Below are 20,233 nucleotides of genomic sequence, written 5' to 3'. Positions count from 1 at the left end.
GGTTTACTTTCAGTACACTCCTAACATATACTGAAGTCGGATCTGTTTTTACTGTTGTATATAACGAATGAATTAGCATATCTGAGGAGTGTGCTATCATCTAGTAGGATTTATGCCGAGCGAACCCGGATAAAAGTCTGCCTCAGTATTCCACCACCTGGTGGCACTAACTTCTATTGAGTGGCAAGGCCCACCTTTGCACATGAACCGTTCACGTTGGTTATCGAACCCGTATGTATTTGGTACGTAAAGCGATTACGTCACTTGAATTGCGCATGCGCAGTGGCCATTGCGATGTCACCTGAACTTTTACCATGCGTTGACGACGTCAGTTATAATTACATTTACGCTTCAGAGGAGATATTACATACATATTTTAAGTGCATAAGTATGGTAACCTCTGGATCTCAGAAACGGATAACGGCAGAGAAAACAAATACACAGTTCCCAGACATGATATTGAAAACATGAGGTAAAAATTTGGACGTTGCACCATGTGTAGATAAAGTGGCAATCCCCACAATTGGTACTTTTCGTACCTACAAATCATGGTTTTACTGCTAATGTCCTCCCTGCACCATACATATTGCAAAAGAACCGACAACCTTGCTAAATTTGCTTGGGATGGGGGAAGTTTGTGAGGTTTAAATTTTTTCCTTATACTGTAGGATAGGTTCAGTATACCCGTTCTTATTATAGGTACGTCCGAGCGGTTCTAGGCGCTACAGTCTGGAATCGCACGAACGCTACGGTCGCAGGTTCGAATCCTGCTTCGGGCATGGATGTGCGTGATGTCCTTATGTTAGTTAGGTTTAAGTAGTTCTAAGTTCTAGGGGACTGATGACCTCAGAAGTTAAGTCCCATAGCGCTCAGAGCCATTTGACCCATTTTGTACTATAGGTACACAAATGGTCGCCAGGCGAAGGGACATCCACAACATACGACCCCTTATTCTGCGATCAGTAGGACCGAGATGTGACCTCCTGAAACATCGTATTTTCTCTCGCGGCTGTTTGAAACATATAGGTACATTGCACTGTCGTGTACGAACCGATACCAAAGGATATAACAGAGTAAGTGCAAGTAAAGTAAACAAGTCTTCACGTCTGTTTGAAGAGGCCTCGTTACTTCATTGGCACAGCGAGAAAACCCACCAGCATGCACAGGAACAGCCGGAAGCAGGGTCCGGCGCGACCTTTAAACAGGGCGCACGCAAAAGCCGAGTCACGCCTTCCGCCACGAACTGTCCGGCACGCAAAGGCACTGCAGGTAATCAGCCGCGAACGGGCATATCGACTGCAGGAATATCGCACGGTGTGCGGGAAAGGTGCAGCCGAACTTTTACTTCTCCGGGTAGACGAAGATTCAAAATATCTATGTTACACGAATGTAAGAATTAAGCGATTTCACAGGAGGATCGCTTCTATTCGTTATTGCTGATTTTCACCAGATTTAGGGCACAACTCCTTGGCCTAAAATGAAAGGGACAGTTCTTGGCACGGTTCTGGCGATACATGAGAATTTTATAGTGGATTAAAATATAGGCAGCGGTTAGTAGAACTGTAAAAGTAGTAAATGGTAAACTGGCGGTTCTGAGTTCGCATTCCTATACGGAGGTTCTTTTTTTAAAATTTCAGTTTTTACGTTGTCTGCAATGCAAAACAATCAAAATAATGTTCAACATATTGCTTTTATTAATATCGTCATAACAAGCATTAAAGGGGAAGGCAAAGGTATTTTTGAGATTGTAAGGCTTAACGAGAACTTCCCATATTAAATTAGATGCTTTTATTACTTTGCAGTTGGTGATTTACACATACTACTCTAGTGGCCAAGGGCCGATGGGCCGATTTTACCTGCACCGGGAACCTACTGCTCGCGTGCAGCTGCTAAGGGCCGATCGAAGGTGAAAACGAAACAAACTGAATAGGAAGTCCTGTACGCTCTCAGTACAAACTAGTCTTGGAAAATTATTGGAAGATTTCTTGTAGATAGTGCAAGTAGAATCCTTCCTTGCAAAATTATTTACATTCTCAGAGTTTCCTATGCCTGTTCTTTTGATACCAATTATGAGAATATTAACAAATTCAATGTGACGAGAATTATCCCGATTGATATGCAGTACAGGTAACATAAGAACTGAAAATAAAATAGTACTTTCCACAGAGAGGCTCAATCTCTGGCGACCCTCACATCATCGTTCTACCCTTCTGTGATTTTCTCGCTGTGCCATCCGATCCATGGATGTTATGCTAACAGAAAAGGCTGATGCCTCGGCCTACCGGCTCAAAAAATTCCTGTTCTGAACGCTTGCACACCAGGAGCTTCCACTTCTGTCACTCTCACTTCCGGCCAAGCCCTGGATATACTACAAATTTCGACGAAACCGGCGATGAAAAGTGGGCAGGGTTCCCTTGCTAGCAAACATCCGTACTTTTGTCATGATTCTTAAGGCAGGTATAGAGAACAATTTACCTGACCATGAAAACATTCTCCTGTGATCATGGTGGGTGGCACGCCTGTGATAAACATAAGGCGGAAACATTATTCACATCCTGAAAAGAGAACGCTCGTCGCTTTGGGAAACCGCAGATCTTGCAGTACTGATGCCAGACTGTCATGTGAATCTCCATTGGCGTAGTCCGTGACAGGGTAGTTGTGTGTACGTGATAGTAGATTTCATGGAAACGGTGCAGTAGAAAGCGTCGACGTGGAAACGTGACAGCATTGCAGAGAGGAGCTATTGTGTTTCAGCGTGACCGTGAGGGCACCGTGAATGAAATTCTCCAATAATTCCACTGTATCGAGACAGATTGTACAATGCGTCTATAAGGCACAGTATGCCACTTACAGTTATGTCGTACGTTGTGAAAACTGTGACCGTAAAAGATCCTAACCGACAGGGACCGGTGGCCAGTATACCATCTTACCAGTAACAGTAGATTTCTAGCTCAGCAGTGATTACTCCTGCCGGTGAAGGCAAGCGTATCTCAGTTTCTGAGCGAATATTGTGAGCTGAACTCCATGCAGTGAGGTTTCGAGGTAAGGGGACTTTGTAAAAGGCCATTGATAAATGAAGCACAAAAAATTTCAGACCCTCAGTGTGCTAAGGAAACATCTAAGCTGATCACTGTCTGACCACCGAGTCACAATTTTCTCTCTATCCGAATTATGCAGTACAGTGAGTGCACTGACGGTCCGTTGAGGGGTATTAAGTGCAGTGTTTGGAGAATGTAACTCTGTACGGAAGTGATTCCTCAAAAAAAGTTAGAGGTCACTCATATCGATAACCAAGAATGCTCATTTCAGTATTATGTGAGACAACGTTTGACCTTCCTATCTACGTCTACATGATAAGTGTGGTGTGGACATTTCCGTCTTCCAGACCACTCTGACACATTCCTGTTTCGACGAACACTCAAGCAGCTTATTGCATCTCACCTCTTCATGTAAATCACTCGTTCTTAATCCTCTCTGGTAATAACGGATCTGTAAAGCTGCTGTGTGTCTCCAAACAAGATTCTCAGAAACTACTAGACGAATTTTCATGACTTTTTCAGATGCGACTAAAATGTAGCTTATGGCTTTGCATAGCCTTTAGCTCAGCGATAGTTAAACTTCCTTACTTAAATGCCAATACTGCAATTTTAATGCGGTACCTCGGGCCGCGTGTATACCGGTGTCACCAATTAACTAGTAACCTATATAAACTAGTGTGATATTGTTATTAATTGGTAACCTACACAAATTTGTATATTTGAACCTTTACGCCGCATACGTACAGATCTGATTCTTAGCTGATAACCTACATAAATTATGTGGTCTTACATTAGTGTGGTCTCATTAGTAATTCTAATCAAATGGCTCTAAGCACTATGGGACTTATCATCTGAGGTCATCAGTCCCCTAGATTCAGAACTACTTAAACCCAACTAACCTAAGGACATCACATACATCTATGCCCGAGGCAGGATTCGAACCTGTTATCGTAGCAGCAGCGCGGTTGCGGACTGAAGCGCCTAGAACCGCTCGGCCACAGCGGCTGTCCGTTAGTAATTGGTAACCAACTGTGTTATGAGCCACCAACAGATTAGTCACAGTAGGTACTCGATAAGTTAGCCACTGCCCAACAAGTACTGATCATTAAAAATCAGCACCGTTCAGACAACTTCGAGCCGACTGTTCTCTGTTTCAGACTGCTGCCACGTTCACCGACCCAAAGGGTTGACACTGTAATTACACTTATATTTAAATCCATTATTCATTATGGAACTCAATATAAATGTTTCCAAAATGTTTTGAATCTCGTTTTCCTTCAGCTCATTGCGTTGTATTAGAACATACTTGATTTAGTTTCATATTACAAAATCAAAATAAGTACCACACTTGAAGATGAGCGTCTCTGCAGTGCTCTTCCATTAATCCACGTTAATTCCGCTTCAAAATTTACAGCATATCAGCTGATCGGTGTCGGTCGCGCTCGCCAGTGAGTTGTCAGTACTGGAGGAGTAACACTGAAACATTCCCTCTGTCACACCCTTTAGCCATGCAGTGGCCGTTATACTTACTCCTCTGCCCTTGAGGTAAGGCGACTATCATTACTTGGACCACGGACCAGTCCGTCAACGGCCGACATTCAAATTTTTGTTTCTTTCTGATGAGTTAATTTGCTCACTTAACAAGCTTTTAACGTTAGATGATGTTTTTGGGTTCGACTATTAGCTGCCTATGCATATTGTTATAAAACGTGGCTGAGAACCGCGGGCCACGTAAATAATTAACTAGGGCCGCAGCTGGACGACCATTGCTTTAGTTCATCAAGTACAATCACGATAAATAAATATCGTGATTTAAACTTTTACAAAATCCATCTTGTCAATCTGTTTATCTGTTGGAACTTGCTAATCTCCAAAACAGCCACTTCATTGTACCACAGTAGGTAACTCGAGTATAACTTGGGACACCGTGTACGCCTTATTTCATCAAAATCGGATAACGGAAAAAATATTGTGATTTAAAATTTTATCCACACTGGGATCGTAAATGTGAAAGTAACTCTCTCTCTCTCTCTCTGTTACGTTTTCAAGACCAACCCGCGGAACCAATTTCGATTAAATCCGGTAATACGTTAGCTTGAGCTCCGTATAAGAAGATAGGCTACTTCGTAATGTGAGTAGTACAAGACACTTATTGATTTGAAGATCATTATGCGAATTAGGAATAACTATCTACTCTTTGGAAAAGCTATTTACTCTTTGATTTTTGATCTTTATCATATTTGTGAAAATGCTTTTATTGGTTGATACGTGCTACATGACACGAATGTAAGTAATTCTTGTTTAATCCTCACTTTCACACTATTTGTTACATAATGTACACGTTGTATAATGTATAGCTCCTTCAGTAGCACAATGCATAAATGTCCTCTCTTGCCATGCCCCCTTCTAAGCACTGCTCATCAAAGATGCTGCTCATACCGAAGCATTGTTTGTTGTGATGTCTTGACAGGGGGAAGAGCGGGGCGCACATCGTGAGCTATGCTTACCCAACCAGGCAGACACATGAGTATACTTGATGGTATCGCACATACACTTCCTTCTTACTCACCAACACTCATCATAACAAAGATACTGCCAAGTAAGGGCGGCCATGGATAACAACTAGCTCTACATAAAATATTTGGACGTGTTTTGAACAAGGGGTGCAATTAGGCAGTTTTGGTAAATCTACGCCAACTAATCATCAATGGGTGCCATTATATGGAAATCAAGGACCTGAAGAATTTTGTGGACTGTCTGCCACGTCAGATGATTTCGATGTGAAGGCAGTGGCAATGTTACAAGGTGTTAGCGTAAGGGCTCCTGGTAGTGAGTAATTTTTTGCGCAGTATGGTCTAGCAGTCCTACTTGGTTTGCAGCTGAAAGACTTCCTGTGCATCTCATTACAAGCCATGGTATTATGATTTAACGATCATGGCCGTGTGTGAGAACCCAATATATTCAACACAACCGAATGACCTGGCGTAGCTGCTAAGGCGCGGCAGTTCCACTGAGGAATATCGGGTGCATATCCTTGTCCGACAATCGTAACGCAAGTTCTCCTTCATTTATTCCCCACCCTCCCCCGCTTACCCCACCAGCTCACAGTCCATTAAGGTGAAAATATAATAATTTCTTTGGTATACACAAACGATATCCTTCCAAATCCTTGTGTTATCGCAGCTTATGTCGTGTCTAAAGCTACTCCATCGTCAATGGTAGTTTAAACTCTAATCTCCTTCAGTACATAATGTATGTTTACTAATTAGTCTGTGTGGGAGACAACGGAACATATACGTAGTTTTATTTCATTCACCGTCATGGATCGCACACATCCTTAAAGGTGGATATTATGCTCATTATTGGATCTGAAAAAAAAAACACTTTAATTGAGAGTAAGAGATTAAAATAGATGAACAAGTAAACAAGTAGAATACAAAGCACTGCTATATTTGATGTCTGACTCAAAAAGAAATTAATGTATTGTTTCCGTCAAGCGAATAAATTTTACACTATGGTTTACAATTGCGATAATCGAGTGCCTGTCGTTAAAGGATACTTAAATGATCCTTATCACGCAAGCACGAGGCTCTGTATCTAGACAAAGATAAAAGGATAACAAACAACTCACAAATATTGTGCTGTTAACCTGGTTGACATTAGATATCATCCAATCATGTAATCGAGAAACAGCCCGTACGCTTACAGTTTACTTCTAAAGACTAAAGCTCGCTAAATGTCGTCTTCCCGGTTTGAGAGTGTTTCACTTACGACGTTTTCGAATGTAACATACAAAATAATAAGCAAATGAAAAATCTTTTTAGTTATGTAGATGTACCAACGTTACTCTTTCTCCAGGGTCATGAACATAGCTATATTCCATAGTTACTGCAACGAGTTACAATTTTTTCAACATAATATTTTTTTCTAACGTGTAGCTCGAGTTTAAACTAATTATGCACGAATAAATTTTAATAAAATACCAGTTGAGTTTGGTTAAGAACCTAGAAACGTTCGAAGTTCTGAACGTGGATGCTGTACATAATTGATTGTGCGCATATTGATGTTCAGGTAGTGGAAAGTTCATTTACTAAGATTTTTCCTGAACATACGCCTGCGGACGCGACGAGAAGTTGCTGGTGTCACAGGGCGATGCTTAGGACGCCTTGGGTCTGGGGAATGGCACGCTCGGTCGACCAGTTTAGCACCAGTAAGTCCTTTTCTTCATTTTGAGACATTTAAAGAGCAGTTGTTATGTCATTGAACGCAGGACATCCGGGAAGCTTGTTGCCCGAGAGATCAACAACTTTACACCATGCTCGCGGGGAGTTTAGAAGACTCACAGCATTTAGTATACAGGAATAGGGGCACTCGTTTGACCATTTCCCTTAAATGATCATTCCGCCACCACAGAACAGTTTAAGTGAACACTGAGTGAAATAAATTGCTGCTAATAGTACTCCAATTGAGAATAAGTGAATCCTGAAGGCATGTCCAGGAAAAATGAACAGGAAAGGAGTTCTTTCGAGCCATCAATGGCTGAACAAGGTCTGCTGCATTAAAATTATGGTTCTTGTGAAAAATGTTATAAAATAAAAACTTCAAAGTTGTATCCATTATGCATCCACTTAAATAAGTAAGATATGGACTAATTATGAGCTGGTTGAAAATACAAAGTGGAGATCAATTCCAAACTTGAAGCTGAACTCTAAAATCAGTTACATCCAAGTCTAAAGAGCAGTGTTCTAAATGAATCTCAAATGTCCTCTTTGCTCTCAGTGCATTAGTGAAAATCAGTTCCATTGCTGTGGAAGCGGCTCTATGAGATGAACATCTTTGCCTTGAATATTTTCCTAGAAGCTTGCCTCACTGTAAGAAGTCCCAAGCAGAAGCTAGGAATAGAACAGCTTACAAATACATTTACGATCAGTCAGATTCCCCTTCGGGCACAATGGTCGAAATCATCACATAGGGCAGCCGTAAAAACGCATGCGCAACGTTCCCACAACAAACCCGGCACCACACAGACGCTCCATACGATTCAAGCAGATAATTTCGGTCTGCTCCCCGTGAAATGCATTTTGAAGTATCTCGTGCTTGCAGGGACCGTGATTCCAGATCCCTAAGGTGTGGCAACCAGGTAACCATATAATCAGTTATCAAATCACGACGTCGTGATTTCATCTGCAGTGCGGAACGTCTTGAACCTGCACAGAACCACCTTCCTGTCTTTACTCTCGAAGTTGCATTCTCCGCTTCTCCATTGGGCATATGACTTTGTAGCTGACCTGAAGATTATTAAATGGAAGCTTCAGTGACATGGTGGAGCGTTTTGCTTGTATGATCACTAGGTGCTGTCCCGTTAACACAAAACCCATTGTGGGAACATTTAGACAGTGATTTATCGGCAGTCAACATACAGATTTTTTTTTCGCCACATCCTCCTTACTCTGGGCCACTTCCAGGGCTACGAGCAACTCGAAAAGCCTGGAGAGGTGTTTTCCATAGGCACTGACAAGGTTGGCTGCGCAAGGGACTCTATGTCTGTCTTCCTCGTCCAACATCCATTTGGGAGTTTCACGTGGTAGAATTGTGCAAGAGCATAAGATACTTTTTATCTCACGGACTACAGAGATCTTCTTCTGGTTGCTCAGGAAGTTAGAATTCTCTTGTCAAGTGTGTTGCAAATGGTGTCGGTGGTCCTGTTTGCAATGCAGTGAATCTCTGCCGCGCGAGGAAGCGCGATGGGCAGAGCTCTTCGTCTTCATCTTGGACGATTGTAATTGAGACGAGAGTAGTTTCAGTATTCACGAGTACAGTATGCAGCCCTTCTTTGACCATGCTGGAGCGTCCAAGCACTTTTCTAAGAATTATTTTCATCCAACTGACCCTCTTTTCCCACCTCCCATATCACCAAGCCGCAAGCGGAGCTATGACCTTTTACATTATGCTGTGTTACTCGAGATATTGTTGGGCCTTATCAGCAGACATACCCGATCAAAGTTCTGCTATCCCTTTTTGGGCTACGTGTAATGTTAAGCCATTATCACTGTAGATAATGTGTGTGGAATGCTAAGTCTGCCAATATATCTTCTTAATCCCAAAAGGTGTCCATTCGTTGTGGCGCTGTTGACTAGCTGTAGGTGGAAGGCTCTAGTCACAAGATACAACTTTATTTCACAATCATCGTGTCGTCTGTCTCTAGGTCACTACTCAGCCTGTGACGAGAGTACAGATCGAAAACTGTTCATTAGAGTTCAAGGCATCGATTCCTTCCCACTGAGAATCGTGTATGAGAGCTGCAGACCATTCTGCGTGATGTTGAGACGAGACGGTTGAGGAAACGAAGAAAGATAAAGAGTTTAACGTCCAGTCAACAGCAATGTTACTTGAAACAGAGCACAAGCGAGGACTACGAAAGATTGGAGAAGAAAATCGACCATAGAAACAGTCCCGGCATCAGCCTGGGATGGTTTAGAAAACTCACGGTACATCTAAATCTGAACGGAGGGATGCAGATTTGAACCATCGTCTTCCCGAATGCGAGCCCGGTGTGCTAACCGTTGCACCGACTCACCAGGTAGATCAGTAATGTTTGGAGAAGTTGATTAATAAGCTTCATGACAACATTTTGGTCTAGAAATTCATATGGAAGTACGTAGATGCAAAGTTCTGTTAATTTACGATGCACACACATGGTGTCTCAATCTTTTTGGGTCAAAGTGGAACAGGTGATAGTGGTTCACAACAGATTTTACTGAGAAAGGATCGAATGGTCAGAAATGTATATTTATTGTGAGTGGTCATACACAGCGTACACTGTATAACAAGGATCTAGCTGGTACTAACTGTTTAAAGCAGTGGTGATGTTTTCCACTGTCGCAACACCCATGTCTGAAGTCAGGACGATCCTCACGCCACCCACATGGGTGACCACCAGCAACGCTGCTCTAGAGGGCATTATCCAAGGTCATGGAACAGGATCCTATTTTCTGCCTCCCTGTTTGTCTGGTCCACATTATCTTGTCTTCCAGTGACATGTGCCGCCAGCCACAGTCTTAATGTACTGTACTCTTTGTTGTCCGCGGAAGGATGTGGTTTCAACAGGACAGTGTACCAGCCCACTTCGATTTTAATGTCCCCGAGCACCTGGACAACACGTTGTTTCACAGCTCGATTGGAAAGAGAGGTTATGATCCACGATCAGCGCAACTGCTCGATCGCACACGCCTCGGCTTTTTCCTTGGGCTACTTTAACACTTAACCCACCGTAGAAACAGCTGAATACCTGCTTAGTAGGGTCCAAGATGGCTGTCACCTAGTACAGCACACAGCGGGTATCCTTGAGAGAGTGCAACTGAATTTCATACGCCGTTGCCACGCTTGCATTGCCACAGGCGGTCGTCTCTTAAAGTAATTACAATGATCTACGTTATTGTTATGCGGCGTACGTTAACTTTGTGCATAACTCAATAAATATGAATTTCGAAACATTGGTTTCCTATTTCAGTATAATCGGGTGCGGACCACTATCAGCTGTTTCAGTTTGACCTAACAGGTTTGAGACACTCTGTATACTGGTACAGTGACTGATTGTCTACATCTAAAGCTAAAACCCGCTGACAAGTGCATGGTAGAGCGCACTTGTCATTGTAACATGTACCAAGGGATTCCTCCCGTTCAGTTCGTGTTTGCAGCGCAGGAATAATAATGTGCTTAAATATCTGCGTGGTCCGTGAAATTAGTATAATCTTATCTTCGGAGACCCTACGAGGGCGATACGTAGAGGCGTGCAGCATATTCCAAGATCAGTCGCTTATTTTAGTTCTTGAAAGTTTGTAAGTACGCGTTTACAGGGCACTTCGCGTCTATCTTCAGGCTTCTGCCGCTGAGGTTTTACCACGATTCAAACAAATCTTTTGTCATTCGCGCTGTCTTTTTTAATAAATATTATAGCTACTGTTGGTGTTATTTGGAGGAGACAGTATTCTAGAATGGGTTACACGACTGTTTTGTAAGCAGTCTGTCTTACCATAAATCGAAATCTACGCACTGATTTATTTAGGACGTAGAATACGTGATCATTCCGCTTTACATCTTCACAAATTGTTGCACTTACGTATTTCTGAGAGATTTCTGATTCTATTTGTGACTGACTGATATTGTTTCATGGGATACTTTTCTTCGTTTCGTCTAAAATCCCCCTTGTACAGTGAGTGCAATTTCCCAGTATCCCACTATCGAACAAAAAGTCTGTCACCTACCTTTTAGCACGTCTGAGCACGTGCCATCAATCCATTGCATGTATCTACAAAGAAGACTAATCAGTGCTGCCTGTGATAGGAAAATTGATATTTTCCACGTTCAGTCGAGGAAGAACCAGCATACGAAATGTAACGCAAGTACCACATCATCCCGCCGTAATATTTCCTTGTACGGGTGATCGTAAGAAGAATATTAAGGACTCTGTGGAGATAGATTCGTGTGACAAGACGGAACTACATTATTAGTATCGTGGCCGCCAACGTCAGAAGCATTTTGGGTTCCATACGCATACGTCCTGGATGTCAGACTGTGGATAAGTTCCTACTAAGCTACAAGATAGGTCTTTGGTAATAGGTTTGACTGTCCGCACAGGAACATTTCCTCTCAAATAGGTCCGACTAGTGCGGCAGTGACACGTGTGTCCTCCACAGTCTTAATGTTTTACTGTTAGTGCACCTTTTGTTTCATTGTCCGGATATGGATTCATACGAGACATTGATAAGAGTGTATTTACTGTTGAATGTATCTTTTTGCGAGGCACGTCTCGTTTTTCCAAGGTTTGTAGCATGTTGAACTAATTACGTATTGCTGCGTTACAGGAACAACGTAAAGTCACAGACTGCCAATAAACTACATCGCAGTCCATGTCATTCATTATTCGAAATCTTTTCTGTTACAACCATAAAATCAACTGCAGTCCTCTCGTCAAATACTCAACTTCTTGCGGCTCCCAGACTGTGCAGTAACGTAGGACCACTGTAGGCTTCCACGAGGTGTATACTATCTTCGAATCAATTAAGGTTATTCTGTGCAGACTGATTTAAGTTGTTCCAAGTTGTGACTGCTATTGTAGTTTTTGTAAAATCTTCGAGTTCAGTGTCTGAACTGTAAAAATGTTGTTAAATTATTTTTATATGTATATAAATCCATACTGTGCTCTAGAATTGGCTAAGTATTATTGTTTCGTTTCTTTTCAGATTATGGGCAGTCATCAAGGCTTGTGGCTGTTTTCTCTGCTGCAAGAGCTGCTGAAGAGTGCGTCCTCTGTCGAAATAATTGAAGACTTTACCTTGTAGCATGAACAGTGACAAAATATGAACTGTGTGTCTTTGAAACCAAAATTGGTATAAATTCATTTATTTAAACGGTATAATTTATGGAAAAGATTCCGTTCAACTTTGATGAGTGACCAAAGCGATTAATTACCAAACATTATTTACAGACTTCTATCCGACTGCAAGCCTAGTAAAATATAATTTGGTTGTTTGCTCTAATGGAGGAAATTTATCTGAAAACTCGCTTCAAAATTTTTATAGCAATTAACATAACTCAGAGATTTTTTTCCGAATTTAAGCGGATTATACCACGAACAAGGAATAGTAACCCAAATTTTCCGAAGAGTTTTCCCATTTTACACGATAATGAAGAAGAAATATCTGCGACAAAATGACTCTCAGGCAATCTGTTGATGTTTCAGTGTGGTGTTACACTTACGTGGAACTAGTACCTGAAAAATTTCCCTTAAGTGGTTTAAAAAGTGACTCCAGTGGTTAAGTGGCGGTTGTAAAGTAGACTATGAGCGACGTCTCCCAAGACTCCGTGCAGCTAGGACGTGGCCTTTCACTCTGCCGTGCAGAGCGCCAGAGGCAGATGGGAACGTAACTGAGCGAGTCCACCACAATGGAGATGGACGCCGAAGTGCAGGCGCTGCTGAATGCGACAAGGTGGGATGCGGAAGAGTTGCGCTGCTACCTGGGGGCGGCGGAGGTGGCTACAGGGGGCGCCGCTGGAGACAGCGGAGGCGGTTCTGGGGTCGGTCTCGGAGGAGGGGGCGGCGTGTGCCCGCATTCCTGGGACCGACTGCTCTGTTGGCCGCCAACCAAGGCCAACACTGCCGCCGTCCTGCCGTGCTTCGCCGAACTCAATGGCATCCCCTACGACACGTCTCGTAAGTACCAAATAACATAACTTTTGATAGGCTTCGCACACTTCATATCATTAGCCAAACGAAGAGCATATTTAGTGTGAAATCTGACATTTGTCAGGAGAACGAAAAGGCAATATATGTCTGTATGAACGTAAGCGATATGAGCCCAGAAAGCTCAGTTGGTATTCTGATACTACAGAATTATGCCGCACACTGTACCTGCCCGAAAACTCATGATACAAATTAAAAAAAAAAATACTCGATTAAGAACGTTACCGACATATCAGGAAACTCGCTAGTTTTGACTGCCAACTAAAAAGTTTTTGAAGTTAATTCTTGCAAAGAAGAAAACAGCAACCACCGACTACGAATAATGTTAATTATTTATGTAGATAGGACGGTTGACGGTTTCGAAGCGTCGGCTTTATCTTCATACGGCTGTTCCCCTTTAGACTACGTCTGTTGTGGCTTATGTTAGCCGATATATTTCTTTTTCCAGCAACTGATGTAAATAACACCAGAAGTAGTATGAAAGTGAATAGCTATCTGAAAATAAACCTGTCGGTGAGAAACCGGTAGCGGTGCTGCTTACATAAACAAAAAATATTATTAACAGTGGTTGTTTGCTGGTTTCTTTTTTGAAACGATTAACTTGTATTTTTGTACACAGCCACTATCTCACAAATGCCCGTTTTTGGCAAAATAAGAGGAAGCAAACTTTTTTTTCCGAATTCCCTTAATACTAAGGCATTACGCTGTATTTGTGATGATATAAGGGTAGAAATGCAGCACTGTCTTTTAGTAGAAATGTAGTCAACGACATCCATTTCTGTTATCTTTTCAGTTCCGTAACCTTAGACAGAATCACAGTTTAGCACAAAGACACCGCGCCATCTGCTAACGCAATTTTGAAAGACTTTCTCCATAATTTGGTCTCTGGATTATGTGTAGGTACGTGTAACATAGTACGGAGAACAGAACAAAATGAAATGAAATGGTAATGTGGCCAAGAGCCTTCCCACGAGGGACAAGAGCGCATGTTCCTGTTTCAAAGTATTTCGACTCCTTGGCCGCTTGCGTGTTTTGCAGAACCGTTTCAATCGCACCGAGTATTCAGGTAGCATGTCCTGATGTAAATGGATAGAAAATTTCACTGATAAGGAAAACATTTAGACCGTAACAATGCGGTGAGTATGTGGTTTCGCAGCACAGGTTCGCCTTCAGTCTATAACAGTTCTGAATTCATGTAACTCCCAGGTAAAAAGGAGATACCATAAAAGAATAAGAGTGGATAATATATTTCCTATAATATCACAGCATAATATGATTCTAAGATGCGTTCATACATTTTCCTTACCATGTGGAACACAGAACGATTCTACTCTTTTCATTTAAACTGCACCATCATGTACAAAATAATCACATACCTGTTCCATGACGTGCTATTTAGTTCACAAATCATATGAGGCTTGAGCATGAATAAGTTTCAGATTAGTCAATTAACATGAGCTAGAAAATTACACTACTGGCCATTAAAATTGCTACACCAAGAAGAAATACAGATGATTAACGAGTTTTCAATGGACAAATATATTATACTAGAACTGACATTTGATTACGTTTTCACGCAATTTGTGTGCATAGATCCTGAGAAATCAGTACCCAGGACAACCACCTCTGGCCGTAATAACAACCTTGATACTTCTGGGCATTGAGTGAAACAGAGCTTGGGTGGCGTGTACAGATACAGCTGTCCATGCAGCTTCAACGCGACACCACAGTTCATCAAGAGTAGTGACTGGCGTATCGGGCACGATTGACCAGACGTTTTCAGTTGGTAAGAGAACTGGAGAATGTGCTCGCCAGGGCAGCAGTCCAACATTTTCTGTATTCAGAAAGGCCCGTACAAGACCTGCAACGTGAGGTCGTGCATTATCCTGCAGAAATGTAGGGTTTGGTAGGGACCGGATGAAGAATAGAGCCACGGGTCGTAACATATCTGAAATGTAACGTCCACTGTTCAAAGTGCCACCAATGCGAACAAGAGGTGACCGAGAAGTGCAACCAATGGCACCCCATACCATCACGCCGAGTGATACGCCAGTATGGCGATGACAAATACGCGCTTTCAATTTCCGTTCACCACGATGTCGCCAAACACGGATGCGACCATCATGGTACTGTAAACGGAACCTGCATTCATCCGAAAAAAATGACGTTTTGCCATTCGCGCACCCAGGTTCGTCGTTGAGTACGCAGGCGCTCCTGTCTGTGATGCAGCGTGAAGGGTAACCGCGGCCTTGGTCTCCGAGCTGATAGTCCATGTTGCTGCAAACGTCGTCGAACTGTTCGTGCAGATGGTAGTTGTCTTGCAAATGTCCCCATCTGTTGACTCAGGGATCGACACGTGGCTGCACGATCCGTTACAACCATGCTGATAGTGATACGAGGCCGTTGGAATCCAGCAAGGCGTTCCGTACTACCCTCCTGAACCCACCGATTCCATACTCTGCTATCATTCATTGGATCTCGACCAACGCGAGCAGCAATGTCGCGATACGATAAACCGCAATCGCGACAGGCTACAATCCGACATTTCTCAAAGTCGGAAACGTGATGGTACGCATTTCTCCTCCTTACACGAGGCATCACAACAAAGTTTCACCAGGCAACGCCGGTCAACTGCTGTTTGTGTATGAGAAATGCGTTGGTAACTTTCCTCATGTCAGGACGTTGTGTGTGTCGACACCGGCTCGAACATTGTATGAATGCTCTGAAAAGCTAATCGTTTGTATGGCACAGCATCCTCTTTCTGTCGGTTAAATTTCGCGTCTGTAGCACGTCATCTTTGTAGTGTAGCAATTTTAATGGCCAATAGCGCATGAGATTGACTTGAAGGTCAGTAGTATTCGTATTTGAGTTTCTTCACCACCGTGTTTTATGTCTGTTATGTTTTTTAAACAAACGACAATTTTACAGTCTGCATGCTTCGTATAGCCCATTCGAAAGGTATGCTTGGTGTTGGCAATCGGCAGTCAGTGGCGGATTGTCTCATTCTCTGTATATCTGTCTCTCTCTCCCTCTTTCCCTCGCTCCCTCCCTCCATCCCTCCTTCTCTCTCTCTCTCTCTCTCTCTCTCTCTCTCTCTCTCTCTCTCTCTCTCTCTAAGTGCTCTAACGTCAGAAACGGCAGCTGTGGATCGCTACATGTTGTTCTGAATACAATGCAATGCTTTCCATAATTTCTGGATGGTGCCTATTTAATATTGTTGTTAAAATATCGTCCTCTCTTAGTTTTCATTCGTTTCGAGTATTCAGTGATTTAAAACGGAAATTATGTGTGCATCTATGAAGTATTCAGATTGTGGTGTTAACGTCGGACAGTCGTATGGTGTCGGTTTAACAGTGTTATTAAAAATATTTTGCCTACTAGTTTCCATTCATTTTGCGTCTGCTGCTTTCTGAAACTTACGTTCAGCGAATATCTGCGCCGTTACATTCTCCTGTTTTACTTCCGCCTGCCACCTAGGTGTTAGCCACGCAGCTCATCAAAAGTCAAAATTTTCACTAATTGTTACTTTGTTACAGTTTATTTGTGTATCAGTGCTCTTTAGTTTTGTCAAAAGTGTCATCACGTGTGACAAATGTGGATGCTGCCACTGGTTAGTCACTATGGGACAAACCTGCCAGGACTCCCGGTTTGTATTTAGCTGGAGTCATGTACAGGGAAGCCAGTTATCAGATGCGGCTCTCTCATAGAGTTGTACATTAAGTAGTCGAGACAAGAGTATCCTGGAATAAGGAAGAAAGGCTCGTGCTCATCAGGCAGTATTGGAAATGACGTATTCTGAATTAGATAGGATGAAGGGGGGAAACGCAGTGGAAGCTGGTGAAAGGAGAAATTCTCAGAATTCACACTTCAGATTCGGGTTAGCAATCAGTTTGACTTGTTACGTGAAATAGGAGACGGCTTCAATCACTCTCCCAGCAAAGTAGAGTGGGCTAGGCTCGCAGGAACAACTGTGCTTGGTCAGTTGAAAGTCAAACAGAAAGAAAAGAGTGCTGCAAGCTGGCAGTCTCAGAAGGGATGTACGCTAAATGATACAGGAGAAACCGTATCTACACTACTAGGTCACAAGCGTAGTGAAACCTAGTGCGAAGCTTAGCCAGACGACAGAGATCATACAGGCTTTCTTCAGAGGTTTTGACTTACAGCAGGAAGTGCAGGAAGCAGCCTGGATAGTTACTTAGAATACAGCCTTAAAGGTGGTCTGGAGGAAATAGGTGCAGCTACAGCACACAATTGTGTAATCCGTGTGTAAGTTTCCCAGCGATACGACTAGCCTGGGTTGACGTGGTAGTCATAAATGTATAAAAGAGCTGAGTTGGTTGATTTCGATTGAAAGTCTCATAAATGTGCTACATCTTTTGCTGCAATTTGGAGATAAGGATACACAAGTCACGGCCTGCACCTGAATAAGAGGGAGAGATGAGGTTAGCACCTTGCAAGAAGTGTAAGGGCGGTTATCAGTACACAAGTCCAAATCCATTTGAACACTATTTTTAGCTTAGGGTTAGATAATAGAGAGACAGTCTTGAAAGAAATTAGAATAGAATAGGACTTTAACAGACTTGTATGTAATAGTTTCCTGAAAGATACAGTTAATTCGCTTCATCAGAATGTTAGGGGGCTGAAAAATAAGATCAGCTACTTAATATATAGAAGATGAGAAGATTACTGAAGTGACAGGTGTTTTGCTCCTCTCTGAACACCACCTTACCACTGAGAGAGAGGTTAAATATCGGGGACTATAGACGATCATCATTTTCGTGTGTAATTAACACTGTAAGAGGAGGTGTTGCAACATTTGTAAGAGTCAGATATGTTGAAACAAATAGCTTTTGCGGAGATCAGAGGCATGTCGTTGTGAACTGTTACTACAGAAACATTGTTTGATATGTGTGAGACACTACTGATCTTTCAGTTATTTATGAGAAATCTAGGTGCATTATTGAACTACCTGTCGGACAAGGAGAAACAGTAGTTCAAGGAAATTTTGGTGTATATTTCTTACAAGGTACAGACAAGAAAAATTAACTCGATCGTTATTTGTGGATTTCAGTCTATTTTCAGTAGTTAATTTACCAACTCTTTTGCTGCAAGTAAGCAGGTCCCTGACTGATAACGTATTTAAAATAGTACACAAGTTGAAACAATTAATGTGCACCCAATTCTCAATTAACTATATGAGCGTGATGTAATTTAAATAGCCGGCCAGGGTGGCCGAGCGGTTCTAGGAGCTACAGTCTGGAACCGCGCGACCGCTACGGTCGCAGGTTCGAATCCTGCCTCGGGCATGGATGTGTGTGATGTCCTTCGGTTAGTTAGGTTTAAGTAGCTCTAAGTTCTAGGGGACTGATGACCTCAGCAGTTAAATCCCAAAGCGCTCAGAGCCATTTGAACCATTTTTTTTGTAATTTAAATAAACAACATAGCACATCGTACAGGCCTGAGACAGATTTGTACTGAGCAGTGAAATTTGTTAATGAAAACAGTATATAGTGTTTTAAGAGTAAGTTAAATGATGTGATGTGGGATGAGGTAAATATAAAAAAAAGATGCTAACGTGTAATTCAGCTCATTCTGCAGTGAATATGAGTCAGTATTTGAAAGTAGCTTACCTAAAACGTCATTCAGAAAATCCGTTAAAGGCCAAGTAAGCCTTTGGTAACTAAGACATTAAAATCTCATCTAAGAGGAAGGAGGAACTTAATATGGAGGCGAGAATGACTGATGATTTGATTTTCCTTGAATACGACAAAAAATATTGTAGTCTTTTCAAAAACTTATTAAGATGTGGAGAAGTGTGTAAATCCTGACAAAAATAAGCAATGTAAATAGTGAGATTAAAACTACCTACTGAGAAAACACAGTGAATCGATGGAGTTTTATAGTTTGTCCTCTCTCCTACGTCCTAGTTATTACAAATCGAATAATATTTCAACTGGAATGAATGAAAGAAAAAGGAAGTGGTATGTAGCAGATGCGACTTAAAGAAACAATGAAAATTTTAAATTAAGTTAATATGAGGGTAGTTAAAATATCGATATTTGTGGGTATTATCCATGTGTCTTTACCATTGTTCTACTTCTTTCGATGTCTGCAGTAACGATGATGGTTTTTCTCAAATTGCGAGGCTAGTGCGATAATGTGGAAGCTCTCCTGGAACTAGGAAATTCATTAAACATTGACTTTTCATATTAGGATAGCTTTTCTTCTAGACGAAGATTTAATTTTTCGTTATTGTGCCTTTTTAGTTGGTATAAGCGATAACAGGAACCCAGATGTATTACAATGTGAGGAAACGGCAGGGAAACTTAATTAAAGTTTGAACTGCGTCAGGCGACTCTGAAACGTAGGTACTACATTATTAAAATTCCTAAATGGGGCGAAGCATTAGTAAAAGTCACTCCCTTCCGCTCATATTTTTACTGTCAAGTACATCATACTCCGTGTGTAAGTTAGAAAAGCCACTAAAATTAGCCGATAATGAAGTTTCACTCATTGTACGTCCACGGTAAAGTAAGAAGGATTGCTTAGTTTATAAAATTTTAGGTGCCAGAACGCACGTCTTTGTCCGTACAACACCCTCCTCTCGACTCCACCCCCCCCCCCATCCCTGCCACCCTTCTCACCTAACTCAAAAAATCACAGGTACGATTTTTGAAAACTTGTGATAAAATTTGCAATGAGAAATAGTTTATATAGTTTATAAAGACAGGTAAACCAAAAACGAATAATTTTGCCCTCGGCAAACGAGTAGTCCGAGACGTTTGAAGTCGCATAGTCGGTACACTAAACTTCACCACAGGGTCCCCAGACTAAACTCCTCGCAAGTGAAGTCAGTCGCGGATAGGTCCCAAGCACCAACCACACATGCCAGAGCATCAACCAGAAGTCCTCTTACCAGACCGAAGCCCAGCACCTGAGTGCCTCGCACCTC

At 42.1% G+C, this 20,233-nt stretch overlaps 1 protein-coding gene across 2 annotated transcripts in view; it reads left to right on the top strand.

Moving 5' to 3' along the window:
• LOC126354714 (diuretic hormone receptor-like) overlaps positions 1–20,233 on the top strand; it is a 1,166,839-nt gene that overhangs the window by 800,716 nt on the left and 345,890 nt on the right. For both annotated transcript variants that reach the window (XM_050004564.1, XM_050004563.1), the window contains exon 5: positions 12,281–13,251. In XM_050004564.1, the coding sequence (XP_049860521.1) occupies positions 12,984–13,251 (268 nt within the window). In that variant the 5' untranslated portion in view covers positions 12,281–12,983. The remainder of the gene's footprint in view (positions 1–12,280; positions 13,252–20,233) is intronic.

Source organism: Schistocerca gregaria, chromosome 3 (assembly GCF_023897955.1).
Source record: "Schistocerca gregaria isolate iqSchGreg1 chromosome 3, iqSchGreg1.2, whole genome shotgun sequence".
Taxonomy (NCBI): Eukaryota; Metazoa; Arthropoda; class Insecta; order Orthoptera; family Acrididae; genus Schistocerca; species Schistocerca gregaria.
Note: the sequence above shows the minus strand (reverse complement) of the source record. Positions and strands in the feature narration are given on the sequence as shown.